This window comes from Cygnus olor, chromosome 1 (genome assembly GCF_009769625.2).
Source record: "Cygnus olor isolate bCygOlo1 chromosome 1, bCygOlo1.pri.v2, whole genome shotgun sequence".
Taxonomy (NCBI): domain Eukaryota; kingdom Metazoa; phylum Chordata; class Aves; order Anseriformes; family Anatidae; genus Cygnus; species Cygnus olor.
Window position 1 is genome coordinate 73,765,068 of NC_049169.1, and position 22,624 is coordinate 73,787,691.

General features: G+C 40.8%; 1 protein-coding gene across 11 annotated transcripts in view; it reads right to left on the reverse strand.

Annotated features, from left to right (window-relative positions):
* PRR5 (proline rich 5) overlaps positions 1 to 22,624 on the reverse strand; it is a 90,347-nt gene that overhangs the window by 25,270 nt on the left and 42,453 nt on the right. For all 11 annotated transcript variants that reach the window (XM_040564985.1, XM_040564915.1, XM_040564993.1 and 8 more), the window contains 5 exons: positions 17,499 to 17,579; positions 8,724 to 8,772; positions 8,001 to 8,058; positions 3,599 to 3,690; positions 1,233 to 1,373 (listed from right to left, as the gene is read on the reverse strand). In XM_040564985.1, coding sequence (XP_040420919.1) covers positions 1,233 to 1,373; positions 3,599 to 3,690; positions 8,001 to 8,058; positions 8,724 to 8,772; positions 17,499 to 17,579 — 421 coding nt within the window. The remainder of the gene's footprint in view (positions 1 to 1,232; positions 1,374 to 3,598; positions 3,691 to 8,000; positions 8,059 to 8,723; positions 8,773 to 17,498; positions 17,580 to 22,624) is intronic.

Genomic DNA, 22,624 nt, shown 5'->3' on the forward strand with positions numbered 1-22,624 from the left:
GTTGGGTTCACAGTTCAATTACGTGAATTCTTTGATGTCTCATTATGCAGTTAAGCCCATGGTCCCTGAGGCTCTCCTCCTCTCTCCAGACACTAATTTCCATGGAACTCATAGGAATCTTAATATCTCTGATAGTGCTGTTATTATGCCACCATCAGCCAGTAGTTTCAAGAAGCATTTGGCAAGAGGGAGGCTAGGGAGATAGGTAGTAAGGGACAAGCAGTCAGTTCTATTGCCTAAGTATCTTTTTCTGAGAATACAAGGTTAAACACACTATTATACACCCCAACAAATGGGCACTGCGATAGTCTGGGTGAAACTCCATTTCTTGGCTAAGCAGACGTCATCTTACTTCTTCCTCCATTTTCACCACCGGCCTTCAGATTACCCAGCCCTTTAAAACAACTCCAGACTCAGTACTAATTCATATGGTCGTGAAAATCAAAGAATAACTTTAAGTGTGAGAAACTATATCCTTTGCCTGCCATAAATCTTTTTTTAAAAAAACAAACATACATACATACAAAAAAGACAAACAACAACAACAAAAAAAAACACCACTAGCCAAGAAAATCTCAACTTCCCCAGCCCCCTAGGAAATCCACTCCTGACTCTCTCCCTCTCTCTGCCTCATTCCCTTTCTCCCCAACACAAGCTCATGCATTTCTTTAATTAAAAAAACAATTTCTTAAACTTGCCCTTTGCCTGGAATTCCTCTTTTTGTTTCTCTTCACTACTAATAAAAAAATTTAATACTGAAGGCAAATATCAGCGGCCAGTCTTAATGTTTTTGTATCAACAGTTTTGACAGAATTTGGTTCCAGTGACCAAATATGACTATGATTCAACCATAAATTACATATTCACTTTGTTGCCTACTCCAGATGTGAATCTTCATGTCCAGAGCTGCTAATGAAGCAACATTCAGCATTTCATGGAAGTCATGTCATTACCACATACATTGGCCTGCCTGCAAAAATTCTTACTTTAATCCTCACTGTTTCAAAACCAGCCTTTATTCTTGGACCCCCTAGATCTTAAGGCATGCAATCAGAGCCTCTACATCCCTGTTTCTAGATATGATCAGGACCACGTTTAATTGCACAGAAGCTCTAGCAGTCTGCAGCACTTTTCAGTGAAGGATTAAAATCAGAGGCCGCTAAAGCAGACTTGAGCAATACAGTAGAAAAAGAGAGATAAAGAAAACAATCTGAGAAAAGTAACCAGTGTACCTGGAGTATTAATAGCATCTGAATAATAGACGGTGGAATTCTTGCTCTGGAACGTGATAATGCATCTTCCAATTTAATATTGAGGGTAATTATATTCCTAAAGTGTAGAAGAGCCAGCTGCCGAACCGAGGGCTCCTTCCCCTTAGAACAGAAACAAAGCAAAATGTATTACAAGCAGTGTGAAAATAAGCTTCCAAATCCTCAGTGAAAATTCTTTCCTTCACTTCTGAGGGATTACAACAATGGTAAACCTGAGTGAAAAGCTGAGAAAATATAACAAAGGACACAGAATAGCCCACAGTTCCGCAGAGTGAATTTGGTTTAGCAGTTCTGTATGCTGCAGACTATGACTGAGTACAACTGTGCATGAAGATGATGAGAGATGGGGGGGTGGGGGGGGGTGGGGGGAGGGCAGGCAGAAATCTTACCTGAGTGCAAGATATATAACAAAATTTTTTATTCTTACAGCAAGGAAATATATAATATGTTTAAAAAGTTGAAAAAGAAGGGTTGAATTTTCATTATTTCCCAAGATTTTGAGCACTGGCTGGGTACTCTCCTCAAATTATGGTGTGAAACCTGACTCAGCCTACCTGTGGATCCCATTGTTCTGTACAGCTTGAGAGACTTCTATATAAGAGAAGAGCAGAGCTGAAGTTTCATGCTGCATTTTCACAAACAACTTTTTGCTGTACAAGAATCACACCTCATATAAAAAAAAAATCTTTTCTGAAGAATGTGATGCTAGCTCTGCCTGCAGAGATTAACAGCACTTTCCTTATGCCTGATAAGGAGTTGTAAAACTCCTCCAAATGCTGGGATCAGGGCTTTTTTGTCAGATATATGTGGCTGTACATACATATCCTTTCCTACAGTTCTGAGTGCTGCCAGCCAAACAACCCTTCTGAAAAGTCTAGTATTCAACTAATACTGACTTATCTTAGTTTGGAAATAAAGACACCTGACCTCTCCCCATGCTTATTCCTTTTCACTTTGTATAATTATTTATACCAAAGTAAAGGCATCCCCCAGATCTGCTTAATTTGCTAACGAATAGATTTTCCAAGAGCACATAAGCACCAGCCGTGTTTTTGGAAGTAACCTTAGAACATCAGACACTTAGATCTACTAGAAACTACCTGAGACTTGGGGCTCTTACCCCCTTCAGGCTCCTTTGAAAATTCAAACAATTATTTCCACTTGAAAAATGAGGAGACTCGAATTGCTATATTACTTTGAAATGTCTCATGAATACAACAGTGGAAAGAGGTACTTGGTGCAATTTTCAAAAACATCTAAACGAGTTCTAATTTAGTTAAGCACTTTTGAAAATCATGTTGAAAGCTTACCTATATCCCTAGGTTCCTAAACACTTTGGATTTAGATTATGTGGCACTTCGAAAAATCTCACATGGTGTTACAATAGGTTTTTAATACAGTCTTCTTTTTACCATTTTAAACTTTCTACTGGCCAGACATAAGTCAATGGGTGATCTAGCCCTGCATGTTTTCAGAGCTCTTCTCTTTCAGAATCAAAATCTGGGGGAAGTTAGAGCTTTTCCACTGAATTCAGATTTGATGCCTGCAATTAACTATAGATAACAATGGTAGTATCAATAATATCTGGACAATCATTTTACGCATAAAGTCCACTTGGATAAATGAGAGAAAGTTTTCGACACTTCTCCAAATACGTTCAGGCAACAAAATCCCACTGAAATCTGTAGGCATCTAGGAGCAACTCCTGGAGGTCACTTATACCTATCTGGGACAGATTTCCTTGTGACTTCGGTGATAACACTTTTGTGACCATCAAGTTAGAAGTTTGAGCCTTCATCCAAATCGGATCAAGTGCCTATCTGTTGTGGATTTAAAACTACTGGAGTCAAATTCTGTGCTCATGTCAACTGGTCTAATTCTACTGACTACTGGTGTCTACTCTGAGTAGTACGGAACTTGACCTCAGAAATACAACTCCACAAAAATGAAGATACTTCACAGACATTCATATGGCTGAGGAGGAAATACGTACATAGAAGTCAACACAGCTCCACTTACTTCACTGTGCGCATATTTCAGTTTATTTTTCATAACCTTTGTGGACTTCTAGTGTGAGCTGACATAAGGACCAACCATCTTTCCTGCACTCTGCTCTTGTCTTCAAAGTTCCCCTTCATCTTTTTCACTCAAACACTTCAAACCCTTGTTTGCCTAAGTAACTTATTTGCATGACTATACAGAACAGCTGTAATGGGAGGTTGTCCCAAGGAGACAGAGAGTTAAGGATTGCATCAATCTGGTGATGAACCAGTAAGGTTGCTTTTTCTAGTTTTTCAAGATTCTACAGTAACAGAGTAATTTTTCACCTGCACAGGATAGAAAATAGCCTGGAGCATTGGCAGGACATCACTGAAGAAAAAATCCCAGGTTTCAGCTAAGGTATCCAGTAGTTTCTGCCCTGCAAAAACACGAAACAAACTAGTGAACTGTTTTGGTTGTAATCATCTAACTGCAAAGACTTAAAAAGCACAGGAAATGATATGAATCTGCTAGCTCTACACAAAGATGAATCATTTACCAGATACTTTTAGTAGCATGGAATTAGTATTCCTTTCAGCGTATCAAATCATTCAGTATTCGTGTCTTTTCAGATGACACATCTAATGTTCTCAGTAAACTCAGAGACTGATGTTAAAGCTTACTCAGAAAAACCCTGTGAGGAACAAAGGATATCCCAGGTTACCATCTCCTCTTCTTGCAGTAGTATCTACTGGACAAGACTGCAGGGAACAGCAGTAGAAGGAGGACACAGCAGATTCAGTGTGAAAGCATTCTTGTAGAAAAATCTCCCCCACCATGTTCCCCTCTGCCCTCCAAGCCACAAGGCAGCAAAGCAAGCCTCCCTCTGTGGAGATACCTCTACAAAGCACCACCTCAGATTAATCCCTTGGCTTCCCTGGATCTCCACTTACATAAACAATCGCATCCAAGACCTATGGAAAACAGAAAGTGGTACTGGCAGGCTCTCCTTTTTCCTATAGCTTTCAAAGGATGTAGTCAAAACCTGCCATGACGTGAGCTCCCTGCAGCCTTCTCCAATCCCTTTGCAGCTGCAGCTATGTGGAAGACTCCACAGCAGAGATCAGAGAAGCTCCGGATAGTTTGCACAACCAGGCTGGACACTGAGTTCCTCACAGAAAATTTTACAAAACACGGAGGCAAAAGCAGGAGCTGAGAGCTATGGGAGAGGAAGTCTGGCTCAACAGTTGAATGCTGGATTCAAATCTCTGTTCCCCCAAGTGGCCTGCGTGACCTTGGGCAAGCTCTTTAGCATCCCTGTGCCCCTCATCTGTGAAACAGGGACAGTTGTATATCCACCAACAAGTGTTAAGGAGATAAATATCTGAATACCTCACAGTCATACATGTAAGATAGTATGACTTATCAGGAAATAAATTCGATAGCAATCCATCAATAATTGGTGTCAGAATCACATACCATTAATACTTATATTATAGCATTACTTAAGGCTTCAGCCATGCAACATCCTGCCCAGAATTGTGCACACATCCCAAAGTTTGCATGAAAACATCTACACTCAAAGTTAGCCAAGTGCCAATCTTTATTATCGGTCACTTCATCTCACTGCATTTTTAAGTGCATGACAAACAGCACCAGCTCTGGTCATCTGCAACTCCTGAATTATTCCTGGGTTGATGACTTGAAGTTCTTTCAGTGACAAATCTGGATCGCCATGCTATACTGCAGCTGCTGGCTTTGAACCCTTCCAAGGCCTTCATTTTTGCAGCATCAGACAGGGATTCCCTTTGTCCTACACCATGCTCATGCACAAGACTGAAAAGGTTGTTCTCATTTTCAATGAATTTGTCTTTTTCCTAGCAGTTGTAGCAGTGGTGATAACAACACAAACCATTGCATAATAGCTTCCATATACTGTAAATATTTTAAAGAAAGAAAACCTTGTCACAAAGGAGAACTCCAGCTACTCCTTAAGAGCAGATTTTTAAAAATAGTAAAATAAATTAGTTGTCTTTAAGTTAAGGCTGAATGAAAACTAAGCCCTTAAAAATTTGGTTCCAAATGTGGGTGCTGAAGATTTAGACTTTCAGCCCTTTTCAAATTTTGCTCCTAGAATTGCATCGAATGAAAATATCCTGTTGTGATAAACATGCCCTTGGTGTAGCACATTCCTTTCATCTTGTTGGCAGTTTGTTTTGTAAAGTGATAGTGCAGCAGCTCAGAAAGGCTGCAGTTAACTGTCTTTCCCCAAGCAGGCCTTTAACTGTGGACTGTGGAAGAACTCCTGCAGTGTGTTGACAATTAGCATCTTTCACACCAAGGAATGTGACTTCCCTGTCCTTTCAAGAATCTGCTTGTTTTACTGTCAGGCAAAGATCCCTACACTTACTTATTTGCTATATTCAAGGAAGCTATGCTACTCTCAGTGCTCATTTAAATGAAACATGATATTGTCAGTTTTCTATGACGTGCAAATGCACATAGTACTTTTCACAGTTCTTCTGAAAGTTAATTGAAACTTCTTAAGGAAATATAAGAATAAAACATAATTGATTGTTTCATAACAAAAGCTAAACTCATCAAAACTTCCTGCAGAACAAAAACACTCTATAGTGTGGCCTGAAATTATCTTTGTTCTCCTCAAAAACACCAAATGGATAGGGAAACCCAAACCATTAGATGCAGGACAACCTGACATTTGAGAGCAGGACCCCTGCTGCTGCAGACCCAGGAGAGGAGACCTGCTCAGAACGGGAGTTCCCATAACTTCCAGGCTCCCAGCTTTGTGGCAGGGGTTTTGGGAGACATGGGGCCACCACCCAGAGGATGGACTCTATGGTGTTGCTGCCTGGAAATCCAGATTCCAGCCCTGGAAACTCACATCCATGAAACGGATTCATAAACTACAGCTACCTTCCCATAACTTGGAGTTTTATTGAGTTAACATTTCCATGTTTTTTCCAAGTGTTCAACTGATCAATTTAATCCTCACCTTACCAGCATTTCTTGACCATATTTTAAAGAGAAATCATGAAATGATACACCAATTCAAAATGACAAAATAACCAAACAAACAAACAAACAAAACCAACCACCTAACCAAAAAGAAACAAAACAAAACTTCACAGCTTGCTGAAATTTTGTATTTGATAAACATGCTCCTATATTTGAAAGCCACTTAGTGGTCTTACATTTCAGTATTTTTTCTCAGCTTTAATCTCAAACATCAGTTATACTATTTTTAATTTTCAAGCTAGTAAAACCAGAAGAACAAGGGATTGGACTTTGGTAGTTCTCTGCATTTAATTTTTCAATTTGATACTTAAAAAACCAACTTTCATTGTGATTTACAAAGCAGCTATGAAGGCCTTGAAAGCCTTACAGCTCCACTTGTGCTCTCCAAGCTGTTATTTCATATAATTGAGGAACTCTGTGTTCCACTTAGAAGATTTTGGGTACTTTAACATGAAGTTTGTTGTCCTTTTGCTGTGTTCAGAACTGTTCTTTTCATCAGAAAAGCTGGGTCCTGTAGCACCATCAACTGTGCTGCCAGTAATGAAAGGTCACATTTAAGATTTACAGATAGCCGAAACTAATGGAAACTGTTGTCTTCAGGCTACTGCTAAAACAGTATACTTAGTCAAAGTGGTATGACTGCAGCTCTGCCCAAGGAAAGCCACATTTCTTTAAAAAGACTCCCCAAAGATCTTCGGACAATTTACATATTCAATAATCCTTGGAAATATTCTGAAATCATGTCACTTTCTGATGGTGTATGTCCACGTCTAGGACAAAATAGCATATTTAATAGCACATCTAAATGCTGCACAGTAGCATAGGATGTTAAGTGATGGGTGATCATCAAAGGAAACTGGTTGGAGGTTGACCATGCAGAACACATTAGCCCCTGCTACAATCCCACCCAGGCACTGGCCCTAGCACTTTGGGAAGGTACTTTTGTTTCTGCTTTCACATAGACTCATTCAAAAACTGCTCCGGCTTAGTTTTTTTTGCAGTGCTTACACTGACAGGGAGGGGAATGAATGGACCCACAAACGTATATTCAGTGATTAATGATATAATTTTATCGGCTTGGAGTAATTCTACTCTTTTCTCCAGATTTGCATAGATGGAAATGAGAAAGAAGTAGAAATTGGTTCACACAACTTCATTTCCTGCCTCTGCATTTCTTTATTTTAAATGTGAACTTCACTGTTTCAAGCATAAAAGAAATTTCCTTGTTTACTTCCATAAGGAGACACCTACGGAAGGTGAAGACAGACAAATGGAGCCTAGACGCTAAAAAAAAGAGACAGTGTCTGACCTCATTTATGTAAGCATGAATCCAGAACACCTCTTAAAACAACCTACAACATTTTTCTGCACTTAGCCAGACGCTTCAACTCTGATCTCAGTACTTAGATTTTTGTTTATTAAGACACCTCACTCTATTTTTCTACTTTTCCTTAATATTGACCAGACTGTAATGGAAGAAGGAAGTGCCCATGCTGGAGGTATTTATTCCTTTACTGCTCTAGTCAATCACTTCTCCCTAATGAAAGCAAATAGGAACACCAAGGCATGACAGAACAACGGACTGCAGGAATGAACTGATACCAGCTAACCCATAGTCAAGGGAAGTTTGCAGGAAAAATTGCGCTGCCTTCAGAACGCATTTGCTAAAACTCCTGTGACAGACATACATAGCCATACTAAAATCCAAGTTACCTTCATAAAACCGGATCTTGTCCCTTAGGATCACCATGCCTTTTGTGAGCAGCTGATTCTGAAAATAAAAATAGACTACCTTTACTTGATTCTATACTTCCCTCTAGCCATCATATTTCACATTTTGTTCTTTCCTAACTTTTGACAGTAGAAGAGGTTTCATTTTAATGATCAATCACTGAAGGACTTATCCTGCCTTATGTCCAACTTGCTTAAATCACTTGGGACACTTTTCAAATGATGCTGTAATCACGTACTGTTTTCAGGATGCAGCACCTACTCTGCGCAGTGCAAAGTGCTTCTCAGACTTCAAATGGTGACCCACACAGCCTGTACTCTGTCTTCGAGAAGAATACTGCCTCAATAGACAGTGCGTACTTACAACTAAATGTCTTTCCTAGGAACCATACTACAATGAAATTAGTTGGTTTACTCAGGAACTTTAAGTGATAAGTGAATGTCTGAAGTCCACTGGAAGACAGCAATATCATACAAAAATACACTGACTACACAAGTCTATTTCATAAGCTAGGGCTTCATTATCCAACTACATGTATATAAAATCCAAATCTCATTATCCCATAAATGACAGAACATAGAGAATTCAATGAAAATCTCTGAATGGTTTCAAGGGGCTCCAGATCAGCATTTAGAGTTGAAGATTTTGCTCAGTAACACTTAAAAATATACTCTTATCTTAAATGAAAGAAAACACACGCCTACCTGTAAATATTCAGTGAAAAAGGATCCCAGTTCTGTTTTCAATAATTGCCTGTATCAAAAAGAATAAGAAAAGGACCTCTGTAATCAACAAATTGTAACAGCTGTGCTAAAAGGGGAAGTTACTAATAGCAAAATATTTTCACATGAGCACACAGCCTGTCAATAATGCCTAATTAAAAATAAAACAAACGGGGCCAACAATACTAAGACTCTCAACCAGCATTTCTATGTGGTGAAAAACACATGCTGTGCTTCTAGATGGTTCATTGCATGAATACATATGAAAAGAAATAGAGATTTGACAAAGAGGATGCATTCGATCCTACATTTAACTCTTTTAAAAATGCTCGAGCTGTTCTCCTTCTGTGCCAGGGTTTGACTAGTGTCTGGCATTGCAAATGTGTGAGAAGTCTTGGCACTCTGTGTCTATCAGTGTGGCTGAGCCAACAAACAGGCATGTGATTTGGCTGAGGTGTGTTCATAGCCAAACCATCTCTGTTCTGTGTAACTCTCAAAAAAGAGCCGTGACAAAACGTTTTAGGGAGAAACCTTAGACAGGTTTATACTCTGGGTTTTGTTTCAGGCATGAAACTTGGCCTGTTTTCATTGAAAGAGGCCATGATCTTACAAGTCAGGACCCACAACAGATGAAGTTTTGTGTGGTTTCAGTGAAAAAGCAGGTATAAATTCAATAGTTCAGCTCTGCATTTCATGATGCCTCTACACTAAAACCTACAAACTCATTTCACAGAGCAATTCAAACTCACATCCAAAAAAAATTTCCCATGAACAATCCTCAAATTCAGAGACTGCATTCATCCAGACCCATAAACCCAAGGTTTGTATCCAGACTAAAGTTACTACACTGCTTGAGAGCTGTATGTTGTTTAAGTCTCACATATCGCATGCTAGATGTTTAGTATTTCTTTGAACTCAGGTCACTATTTAAATGCATAAGTGAGAGCTCAGACCATATAAAAATCTTGCTCCAACTGGACTTTCTAAACTCTTGTCAATCTGGCCTTGACATCTTATGGAAACCTGTCCCTTTGTGATCACCTCAGGTACCATAAGAAATGAGGTAAAATTATTCTTAAAATCTAAAGACCTGCTTCAGTTAGAGAACTCAATGTTTTGATCACTTGTGTAGTTATGTAAATTACTATTTGGTAGCTTGTTATCATCCATCCTTTTGGGTTATGTCTTTAACAAACAAATAACTAATTAAATAAAGTATTTTAACTAGTAACCAAATACACAGCTGGTTTAAAAATTCCAGCATATCCCTGTGCTCCACGAAAAAATCTGCAGGAGTTGGAGTCTGCTGTTTGTAACACCACAGGATTCAACACAGTCTCTTGAGTTCTTCTGAAAGTTCAGGGAAAGGAAGAGCAGGTCAACCTTAGGGGGCCAAAATACAATATTTATTTATCCTTAAGAACACGTCCACAAAGACCTCATAGCACCCTGTGGAAACACTCTAGGCATAAATGAAATAGAAAGTAAACAGAAGGAAAGTTCAGAAGCTCCTAAGCATCAAAAACCTCTTCAGCTACAAGCCTGATTGAGACAAACAGTCGACGGACAAACATTATCAAAGCCAGCTCAAGGCTTTAGCCATAGGTCTTTCATTGGTGGGCCATTATACGGCTAGACCCCACAGCATGCTGTTAAAACATATGGGAGAGGACAACCCTTGCAGTGTCCTGAGACTTCATCCTCAACTATACCCCTTGACAATCCCTTGGCAGGGTTTAACCCCCCTCCACAAAAATTGTCTTAAAACATTAAGAGCGTTCATGAGCCCTTACTTCAAAGAGAAAAAAGGATGCTATAGCCAAATCATGCCATGCTTACTCAAAATAGTAATTTACTGTTGAAGTCATGTGATTTTTTTTCTGGATCACAAGCGATGGAAGTTTTTTCTTGCTTTGAACATGGAACATGTTGCTTTAACTATTTTTTGGTTAAAGTAACTAAAGTTGCGATTTTGAATTTTTCTATGCTAGAGACAATTTATTCCCAGATATCTCTTTGTGCTGCTGTTTAAAAAAAAAACAACACAACAACAAACACACACAACAAAAACAGATATTTCATGCTGACAGGTTTTGCTTAATTTTCTGCCCTCTCCTTAAGCTAGTGGCTCTTAGAAGTCTAGTCCTGGATTCCTCATAGTCTTTAAAGGTGATTTGCAAATACCTTCATTTTCTGTATCTTAGGTTCTACTGACAATTCTGGCATTTAGGGCAGGAAATACAAAATGATGTTCTACTTATCTGATAACTAGCCCTCTGATAAAACAAAATCCCACCACATATTTCCATTTGTCAGCTCTGAATGAACCAAACAACCAGCTCGTATTTAATTATATACACTGGACTGAATCACACCAAGCAGCAGCATAGACACATTAGCATCTCTGTTTACAGGGTGGAAGAAGGACTTACAGCACAATTAATGCATCTTGCTCTTTGAATCCCTAATAATACAGATGCTTCATGCTGCCTAATTAATTTCTAGTGAAATAGTGAGGCCCTCAGGCCACATCAGAGCACTGATGTATCATATTCATTTAAAAGAGTTCCACAACAAAACTGGATCCAAAACATTCCTTTTTTTTTTTTTTTTTTTTGGAATCTAGGTAAAAATCTGATTAAACCTAAAAGAGAACCCTGATCAAATAGAAGATCTAATTTTAAGTGCATCTGATTTTGCTGACAGTCATTTTGCAGCCTTATGACACTTGTGTATCATTGATATTAGGTCTTTATTGCCTATTTAATGACTTCATAAACTACTATGACAGTAAAAATGTACATAAAATACACTAAAATAGCTCCGGTCTTTTTTTGTATCTTCCCGTTGCTGCTACTTCAGTTTATTTTGAAATTAGCTCTTGAAATGTTAATCAGAATGGAAAGTCTAACACAGCATATACTACCTGATTTTAACTTTAATAGCTATTAGATTACGAAGCAAAAGGACAGAAGTGATTTTACTGAGCTTGACCTCTTGCTACAAAAGAGGAAATGCCAGTAAAATGTGTTTTGTTTGCATCAAACCAGTATCCTGAAACTCAGAAAGAAAAAAGGCAACTATAAATATGTATTAGCCTTAATACAGGACATCCTGCTTCCTCTGTTTCCCCTACCTTCTTTTTCTTCCTTGACTTACAAGTGGTGTAAATAAATACTTCGAAATGACATGGTGCATGAAATAAAGGAAAACACACAGTCATCCCCAATATATATTCACACACATACACTAAGAGAAGTACTAAGCAGGACGTATATACATAGAGATTTTTATTTTCTAACCTTTGAATCAATTCCCTATTAAATTACCTAGTAAGGGTTCACAAGAAGTAACGTACAGGACATACACTGATGAGACTGCATTTTCCACAGTGTTTTTTCTGGTATTTGGAGTATGGAGTATCTTCGTTAGCTTTAGCAGAGTTATTCAGGTATTACTATTATTTCACAGAATCACGGAATCATCTAGGTTGGAAGAGACCTCCAAGATCACCTAGTCCAACCTCTGTCCTAACACTAACAAGACCTCCACTAAACCATATCACTAAGGGCTACATCTAAACGTCTTTTAAAGACCTCCAGGGATGGTGACTCAACCACTTCCCTGGGCAGTCCATTCCAATGCCTAACAACCCTTTCGGTAAAGAAGTTCTTCCTAATATCCAACCTAAACCTCCCCTGGCGCAACTTTAGCCCATTCCCCCTCGTCCTGTCACCAGGCACATGGGAGAATAGACCAACCCCCACCTCTCTACAGCCTCCTTTAAGGTACCTATAGAGAGCGATGAGGTCGCCCCTGAGCCTCCTCTTCTCCAGGCTGAACAACCCCAGCTCCCTCAGCCGCTCCTCGTAAGACTTGTTCTCCAGACCCCTCACCAGTTTCTGAAAGAGACTGAAATCACATGCCAATTCTTCTGGTAACAGGGCTCCTGAGCTGTACATAACTCCATATTCAAAGCCACTTCCTAATGCCAGAGCAAGTATGCAAGAATGGTGTCAAAAGGCATTGGTGTAAATGAATAAAGTAAATGGCAGAGCAGAAGTAAACGGTACAGATTTGCATCCACTGACATTTTCTTAAATGATCAGTGCATAAATAATCAGCATACAAAGCCTCTAGATGCATATTCAGAGGAGAAAGCCATATATGAGTATGTTTGCCCATGTGTATGCCATACAGTTGTTGAATGTATGTGCCATTTCTGAAGCAAAATAAAGGTGTGCAAACATCGCAGGTGTAAAGTAATCGTTCAAATATTAACATTTAGCTTGTGAGTCAACTTAGACATCCAAGGTTTAATTACGAAAGTATCCCCAAGTCTGCTCTAATTAAAGTGCTAAAACAAAGTAACTTCTTTTACCATTCTGTAAATGTCGAAAAAAGCTACTGATGCTAGCCATTTACCTGAACACTTCCATATGCAAATTCTGCATTCAATGGCTATTTGTTCCTTTTTATTTCTGTACTTGTAGGGAGAGTGCATCTAGAACAATATTAAGGCAAATATAGACTTGTCCCAGTTCTAACGTCATATTTATGAATCAGATATTTTTGCATTAAATAATAATATTAACCCAAAGAAAGTATTTTGAATGAAATATCAATAGTAGTAACCCAGATATTTTTGGTATGTGTGAAATCAGTAATTTCTTAGCTATGGTTTGAGCTGAATTTATGCGAGGAGAAAGGACTTCAGTTGCAAGTAGTCAGGAGGCCCCACAAAGTTAATGACTGTGGTCAGCAGTAAAATGAAGCACACAGCAGGAGTGCAGCTTTTGGAACGAGGCCATGGCTGGACGTGTGCACAAACAGGCTGAAAAAATATCGCTGCCATGCTTTCCTCTAGACAGAGCTTTCTGCCCTCTTAGCCCATTTGCAGTTTTCTCATCTTTTTTTTTTTTTTTTTTTTTTTTTTTGTATGAATGAACTGCACACCGAGAAGCTTCACAAAAAGTCCAACTAGTCACTGAGAGGAAGGATGGATTTTGGCAATTACTTAGAAGTACGCTCAGGCCAAGTAGGAGGTAGGAGGGAACAACCTCTAGACTGGGGTTCCTTTGAGTCACCCCTTCTGCTCTTCCCTCCCAAACCATAAGGGCAGATTTATACATTTCCTGGACCTGAAACTCCCATGGGCCAGGCTTTGCTGTGCTCACAGGAACAAATAACAAATTGCAAGGACACAGCAACGAGAACCAGCCTCAAAAGCCACGCTGCATCCCACCACGTGCTCGCGCACACCGTGAGTTATGCTGCTGATGCCTTATGTATGACAGCAGCTTGGTCTAGATTTCACAATATTTTGTTCATCCGCTCAGGTGTGAGCCACCAGGCATTATTCACTCCAAAGCAAAGTAAAACCAAATGATCAGTGGAGATGACAATACAGAAGCATTACTTTTACACCAACAAGAAGAAATGGGCCTATCATGAGGCAGCAAAACCCATCAAAAAATGGGGGGAAAAACAACAACAACAACAAAACAGTTTGTAGGTAGCTTGCCTGTTCTGCTGCTTCAGATGTTGCAATAAATTCAATGCAGCTATATTAGCAAGCATCATCATTGTGCATTGCTTACACCCAGGTGAATGAAAGCAAAATCTGGACACAATTCACCAAACATCTATCTAACTTCTGTTTATTGGTCCATACAAGATTGTATTTCTCTCTGTCACATCAGCATATAATTTCTTTTTCTGTTCCTCACCAGCAGACAACCATCCTGAGGCAAGTGCGTTGGTCCAGGAAATCTCAGCCCAGAACTACCATTCTTTGTCATTCAGATAAAGCTAGAGAATCCTAACTGCACTTACAGTAATAATGATCAACCATTACTCCAATAACTAACTCAAAATGATTGATGTATCATGCTAACTGACAGACATCCTAGAAAAGCTATTCTTTGTATGTCATTTTCACCCCAGAGATATAAGAAATAACTGGAGAGTAAATTTATTTTAATTTCAAAAAGACAGAGAGGGAAAAAGAGAGAGATCACTGGCCAAATGTAATTTGTCTAGACTTCTCTGAAGATATTCCCACAACTAATGGAACCAGACTGGACAAGCATTTTCTGGATATTCTGTGGATGTTGTCACTCTCTGGTGCCCAGATAGAGCAGGAATAAGTATTAAGGGAAGGGGAATTGCTGAGGATTTATCTGAAGACAGCCAGGGAATACAATAAGCTGTCTGTCTTTTATAAATGCAGCTTGTTTTCCATCATCTATTCTTGAAAGCATTGGGACAAGTTTCTAGAAGGAGCTCTGCTACCTTGCCCCTGTCAGTGAGACAGGGTACAGTAAGTAATAATCAATACTACAACAAGTAGTTCTCTGGATACCCGGTACCCTGAGCTGGTGGAAGGGGATGGGGAACAGGATGTGGCCCTCACTATCCAGGAAGAAATGGTTGGAGACCTGCTACAGCACTTGGATGTACGCAAGTCGATGGGGCCGGATGGGATCCACCCGAGGGTACTGAGAGAACTGGCGGAAGAGCTGGCCAAGCCGCTTTCCATCATTTATCACCAGTCCTGGCTATCAGGAGAGGTCCCAATCGACCGGCAGCTAGCAAATGTGATGCCCATCTACAAGAAGGGCCGGAGGGTAGACCCGGGGAACTATAGGCCTGTTAGTTTGACCTCGGTGCCAGGGAAGCTCATGGAGCAGATTATATTGAGTATCATCACGCGGCACTTGCAGGGCAAGCAGGCGATCAGGCCCAGTCAGCATGGGTTTATGAAAGGCAGGTCTTGCTTGACGAACCTGATCTCCTTCTATGACCAAGTGACGCGCTTGGTGGATGAGGGGAAGGCTGTGGATGTGATCTACCTTGACTTCAGTAAGGCTTTGGACACCGTTTCCCACAACATTCTCCTCAAGAAACTGGCTGCTCATGGCTTGGACTGGCGTACGCTTCGTTGGGTTAAAAACTGGCTGGATAGCCAGGCCCAAAGAGTTGTGGTGAATGGAGCCAAATCCAGTTGGAGGCCGGTTACTAGTGGAGTCCCCCAGGGCTCAGTACTGGGGCCAGTCCTCTTCAATATCTTTATCAATGATCTGGATGAGGGGATCGAGTGCACCCTCAATAAGTTTGCAGATGACGCCAAGTTAGGTGCGTGTGTCGATCTGCTCGAGGGTAGGAAGGCTCTGCAGGAGGATCTGGATAGGCTGGACCGATGGGCTGAGGTCAACTGTATGAAGTTCAACAAGGCCAAATGCCGGGTCCTGCACCTGGGGCACAACAACCCCAAGCAGCGCTACAGGCTGGGAGATGAGTGGTTGGAAAACTGACAGGTAGAGAAGGACCTGGGAGTACTGGTTGATAGGCAGCTGAATATGAGCCAGCAGTGTGCTCAGGTGGCCAAGAAGGCCTACAGCATCCTGGCTTGTATAAGAAACAGTGTGGCCAGCAGGACTAGGGAAGTGATTGTCCCCCTGTACTTGGCTCTGGTGAGGCCGCACCTCGAGTACTGTGTTCAGTTTTGGGCCCCTTGCTACAAGAAGAACATGGAGGTGCCCGAGAGAGTCCAGAGAAGGGCAACGAAGCTGGTGTGGGGTCTGGAGAACAAGTCTTATGAGGAGCGGCTGAGAGAGCTGGGGTTGTTTAGCCTGGAGAAGAGGAGGCTCAGGGGAGACCTCATCGGTCTCTATAGGTACCTTAAAGGAGGCTGTAGAGAGGTGGGGGTTGGTCTATTCTCCCACGTGCCTGGTGACAGGACGAGGGGGAATGGGCTAAAGTTGCACCAGGGGAGGTTTAGGCTGGATATTAGGAAAAACTTCTTTACTGAAAGGGTTGTTAGGCATTGGAATGGACTGCCCAGGGAAGTGGTTGAGTCAGCATCCCTGGAGGTCTTTAAAAGACGTTTAGATGTAGCCCTTAGTGATATGGTTTAGTGGAGGTCTTGTTAGTGTTAGGACAGAGGTTGGACTAGATGATCTTGGAGGTCTCTTCCAACCTAGACGATTCTGTGAAGTAATAGTAACCTGATATGTGGATTTACAGCGCTTAGGTCTTGGTAAACTTGTCTTTGTAACTAAAACTTAAGTGACTCAAATGATACAATTTCCACCTTTATTTTTCTTTAAAAAAATCCTGTTATATACCTCACTAGTCTATATTTAGTCTGTTGCAAACAGTATCAGCACAGCATGAGAAAGAAATAGGAACCTTAAACTGCATTACTCAGGACATTGCGCTAACAAGACAGCTTTATAACATCTAGAGCATATTCAGTCTGCATGGAGAACTTAGACGTAAAGGACTACCAGGCATGATGTCTTTCCTTGCCCTGTCATAATGAGTGCTTGGAAGCTTTACATCCTTCATGCACACAAGGGAAGCAGCTCAGAGATAGGCTTAGCACCAATGCAAAGGACAGCATAATTGTAGTGGTACAGACCTGCATTACTTCAGGTTCAGGACAGGGTCCACCTTTTCCTTTCTCTAGTTTCAACCCAGCACATCAAGAAAGACTCTGAAATAATCCACCCTCCTCATAATCCAATCTCTCTTCTGTAGATGAAGGAACCCATCTCACTCTACTGAGCAAGGTGTTGACACAGCAGCAACATCTATTCACCAAGCCCCAACTGACTGTACTGGTTGAAACCACTACTGGGACCCCCCCCTCCCTCCCCCCAATATTGCTGTAGAAGGTTTCAAGCGCATGTGCTAGCAAACTGTACTGTGCGTGCCAGCTAATAACACCTCCTGGAGAGCCGAGTCTCTTACCTGACTCCTTCATTGAGGTTGTAAAGTTCATGGTCCGGGAGACCCTTACGCTGGAACACGGCAATTACTCCATTGTGGATACTGAAAGAGGACAGGAGGAGTCATTAGCACTAGATCACATTTTAGAAGAGTATCAATTCCACAGTAAGGTAAATACATATTCCCAGACACTGCAGAACATTTCTGAAAGTAGCAGATGATTGCTGGTGCTCAGTCTCAGATGCCTTAAAGGGAATTGTTCTCTAGAAAATAGATTACATCGTTGAAAATAATTTTTTTTATCTATTTTTTCCAACTTCAAAAGTTATACCTCTGAAATCAGTAATTTCAGAAAAATTAGGTTCATATATTTTAGGTAATTAAGTATAACTTTTAGCACATTAAGTATAAGTATAGTATATAAGTATATACTATATATAGTATATATATAGTATATAAGTATATATATTTAGTACATTAAGTATATTTTTGTCTCTGTGAGCTCACCACAGAGACAATCAACACCTTCACTGTGAGATCTGTGATGATCTTTCTGGCATTGTTGGCATCTGTTTGTCTGAGTTATGGTTACCTGATTTCTTTATCAGCAAATCAGCATTTGTCAAGTCTGGACACTGCACCTGAACTTTAATCCACAAATAATATATCCCTTTACTAGAACAGGGTTACTGGAATCTCAAAAATGGTTAGTTCTTTGAAAAAATATAAAAGGCAGAAACACTAGACAATTATGAATTTCAAGCAATTTAATCACTCTCTTATTCATTTTCAAAAATGAAGCAATAAATAGAAAAGGGCTATAATTTACAGCATTATTAGCTACAAAGACTGCTTCGTATTACCTTTTATTTATTTCTCAAAAATGTATGATGTTGCTTCAGCTAAAGAAAAATCAAGGCTGCACTGAAAGAACATAAGTCTAGAGTTTCTAAGGCAGACAGCCTTACGAAGCAATGTGCTAGGCACAGGCCAACCATCTGTCCTACAGAAATGCTCCCTTTTCATTTTCAATGCTATTTGTAACTGTTCTGTAAGCAGATGTTGCTTAGTGGTGGGTGATTTCTCCTTCAATCAGCCACAACTGAAGACAGGATTGAGGGCAACAAAGTCCTCTAGCTCAACAGAAAGTCACATACCCAACACCATCTATCCATGGGGCGGATGTCCACCAGCTTCACAAATTCTAAGATATGAATGGCAAAAACCTGCAAAGTGTTGTATGTTTTATAGGGCAACCCACATGCTTGGAGGGGGGGATGTTTGCTAATCCCATGAATTTAACAAAACCACACCACAAAGGGTTACTGAAATGAGTAAGTGCTTCAAGATGAAGCTCTGAAACTCCTGAAACACACATGACACGATTAACGTAATGACACATCAGCCTAAACTGAGTTTAGGTCTGAGGACAAAGGTAAAGAAATGCCAACAAAAGGTGAGACCAAATCTGTTCTAGCATTAGCAGAAGGGAGGTAGAAGTCTCCTTCCTTTCTCCAACCCAATGCTATCTTTTACAGCTTCTCAGCAGATTTCATCTTGGATTCCAAAGGAAAAGGAGACTCATGCAGTCTTTCTGTCCGTCAGCTAACTCTCACTCCCCCGCTCTTGGAGCAGCTTGGCAATTTCTACCACATTTAACCATGGAGCTAAAGTCCTCAAACACTACAGTCTTCCAGGTTTCAGCTAGGGAAGAAGGACCATCTTCTAGTGACTCCGCCAAGAACATACTGAAGGGTAAGTTCAGCCTTTACTTGACAGGGAAGGACACAGATGCTTTACCTTCCTGATGCTAGCACAGAGGAAAGCAGCCTTTATTAACTCTGCTGCTCATAGTACTGCCACGTGGTTTCTAATACAACTGTTTTATCGAAATAACCATCATGCTCCCTGACAGTAATTTTAAGTTACTTCATTTCTGTCTGCCTCAGTTAGCCTATGTGTGAAATAAAGATGACAATCACTGAAGGGTGTTTTAAGATATAGTTATGAAATGCGTAATAAAAGCAAGTAGTAGTAGTGTGATTATCAATAGCAATATTACATGCCGTCACTGTGGTTAATGAATAGCTTCTTCACATTTTCACTGTTTTTTCTTCTTCCCTCACAATCCTGCTGACCACAAAAGGAAAATACAGATTTTGGGGTGTGGCTCTTCCTACTCTATTTTGCACCTGAGAAAAGGAGATTACGCCTTAGGGCTTACTCAGAAAAAATACAGGGAGAAGTCTTCTCGCTCCGCACCATCCATATCCTTGTGCAGCTCTCATTCTGCATTCACCTCCCAGCCTGTACTCAGCAGGAGCGAGCAATAGCAGCAACCAGGGGTGCTCAGGAAGCACGTCTGGGGGCCACAAACTTGAATCTCACCCCTAGGATATCCAATGAAAAGATCTTCCTGCAATCAAAAGCTACACTGTACACACCCTTCATGAGCTTTGGTTTTACCCACGACTCTGCAACAGTATTTTTTGGAACTTTGCAGCTGATCTTCCCCTGCCCATGCTGTGCTGGAATCTGATGCAGTGGAGCAACAACCAGCTTCTGAGCCCTGGAAGGCAAAGCAGGACCAGATTTGCCTGGAGGTACCAGGATTTGGGGTTGGCCTGTCTTGTGAAGAAGAGCTAAAGGTGAGTTCATAAGGTCTCTCCTTCCTGCTGGTAAGAGAGCTCTGTAGGCCTTCCAGATGGATTCAACGGCATCCTGCAAGTCCAAGAGATCACTGCAGCATCACAGCAAGGCTTGATATTTGCCCACTTAGAGGGGCATGTGGAGGGTGCGTGGAGATTGCAGGCACTCATGTTAAACCTTCTCGGGTCCACAATTAGACAACCCTTTGTAATGCTTGCTGGGAGCAGAGGAGGGGGCTGGCAGGTAAAACTATGCTATTCGCTGACAGATTAGAACTGCAGACCCAACAACACTCAACAGCAAAGAGAAGCACTGCCAGAAAAGCTCATCTGCATCCATCTGTGGAAAAACAAAATTAAAAGTGGCAGGTGAAGGATATGACCCACTGTGGAGAAATGCACAAGCACATCAAAATAGGAATCCTTATCCTCTTCTCTCTTCTGCTCTTTGACAAGGTGTTAAGCACTCTCCTGCACATAGTGGTCCTACTTTCCCTCAGGTACTTACATGCACAGACACACACTGATTGTCTAACCCAGCTTATTTTGGCTGGCTTAAACAGCCACATTTCTTTTTGGTTATTTGAAAATCGGCAGCTAAATGTCTCTGGTATATAGTGAAGTGACTTGGGTATTTTAACATTATGAGTCATATGCGAAGTACGATTAACGTAGTGAATAAAATAAGCAGTCTTTACACACTCTTCTGATTGGGAAATGAACTTTGCAATGTTCCCCACCATCCTTCTGCAGAGAAGAATGACTAAATCTTTCCTAGAAGCCAGTGTGCTCTCTCGCTTTCTCTCTGGCACTCCTTTCTAAACAACGGTGAGGTTTTCTCTTTCCAGATTAGCAGGTCCACTATTACTCCTCAAAGAAATAACGCAGAGCAGGATTTTTTTAATGAGAACTACAGGGGACAGGCTGCAAGCATCTAAGTTATTGCCTGTGTAGTAGAACTGCTCCTACGTAAAACATCCTAGTGGTGATATTTTCATCTGCCTGGGATGTTCCTTGTAGTGAGGGAAGGCTGCCTTGTCCACAAAACAAGTCTTGGCCCTGCTGCATTGACCACCTGCCATTCCTTCCCATGTCAGACAGCAGTGCTTTCGTGCAAGGATGAATGTCCCAGCCTGCAGGCAGTGTGGGCATGCCACTGTGATCTCAACACTTGCTTGGGAGGCAGCAAAGAGGAGTCAGAATAAAAGGTATGCTATCAGCAGTGTAAGTTGGTGTCAGTATAATAAAAAGCTAGCTTCAATCCTCTTAGTAAACTTAAGCTAATGAAAAGAAACAAAAACCCAAACAACCCTTGCTTAAATCAAAGTAATGCTATGGTTTCTCTAATGAGTGATTGTTTAAAAGGGTTTAGTAGGAACACTACAACCTTTTGGTGCAAAGAAAGTCTGAGATGCTGCTTACACACAAAAGTCATGCAAGATGCTTGAGGTGGGTGGATCACTTGTGACTGCAACCAGCATCCACTGAGGCTTAATTAAATGTAATTAAACTTACATTTTAATAGTTAAGTTAAATTGGAAATGCTTTGCAAACTCCCTTCTGTTACTCTTTTACAACACGCAAGTTAATAATGGGTGCACTCACGCGCTGATATGAACACCTTCCCCGCAGTTACTGTGCGTATAAATGCGTGCTCAACATCATGCACAAGAATAAAGCAGAAGAGAGAAGACAAAAAAAAAAGAGTCCAAAAGAGACTAAAAAAAAGTCTCTTCCCAGACCGCCTATATTCAGTACTGAATAAGGTTGCAATCTTCAGTCAAGACCAGACACCATACAATTTTATGTCCAGGGTTATGAATGTTTCTGGTATGCTGTATTGTACCAAGAGACACATTTTCCACATAAATGCCAATGTGATCTCCTACTCCTGCAGCACCACACTTTCTCTTGTTTAAGGAAATGACCAATTTCTCAAGGACCCCCATCAGTACCTTCTGGTGGAGAAGGGGACTAGGAAGCTCTGTGCACCTGAGCAGTGCACATTTGAAACAAAATGCACCACTCATAGAATCGTAAAGGTTGGAAAAGACCTCCAATGGCACTTCTTGAAAGCACAGAATCAAAGCATATGCCAGTTCCTCAACTGGTACGTGTCCGTGCACTAAGACACATTGTGTGGGCACCTCTTCATACAAATGTATGTCATGGGCCATTCTTGGTCTAAAGACGATGGCTGGTATCCGCAAGAAGAAAACATTTTGAGAAACTAGCAGAGGAACAGGAGGAAGCCTGGGAGGAGGCACAGACATGGGTATTCAGGGAAGAGAGATGAATACCCAAAGTAGGCTGAGTCTAGGACTGGAAATCCAGATCAGGAAACTGCTGAGACCAGTTTTAAGTAGAAAATGAAAGTCTACAAAAACTTCAGACCTTGGCAGAGTTGTGTCAATTCTGCCAGTGTTTCAATCCTGAAGTGAGAGAAGAAGAAAAAAAATAGGACCAAAAATATTTTGATAAGGGCTTTTTTTTTTTTTT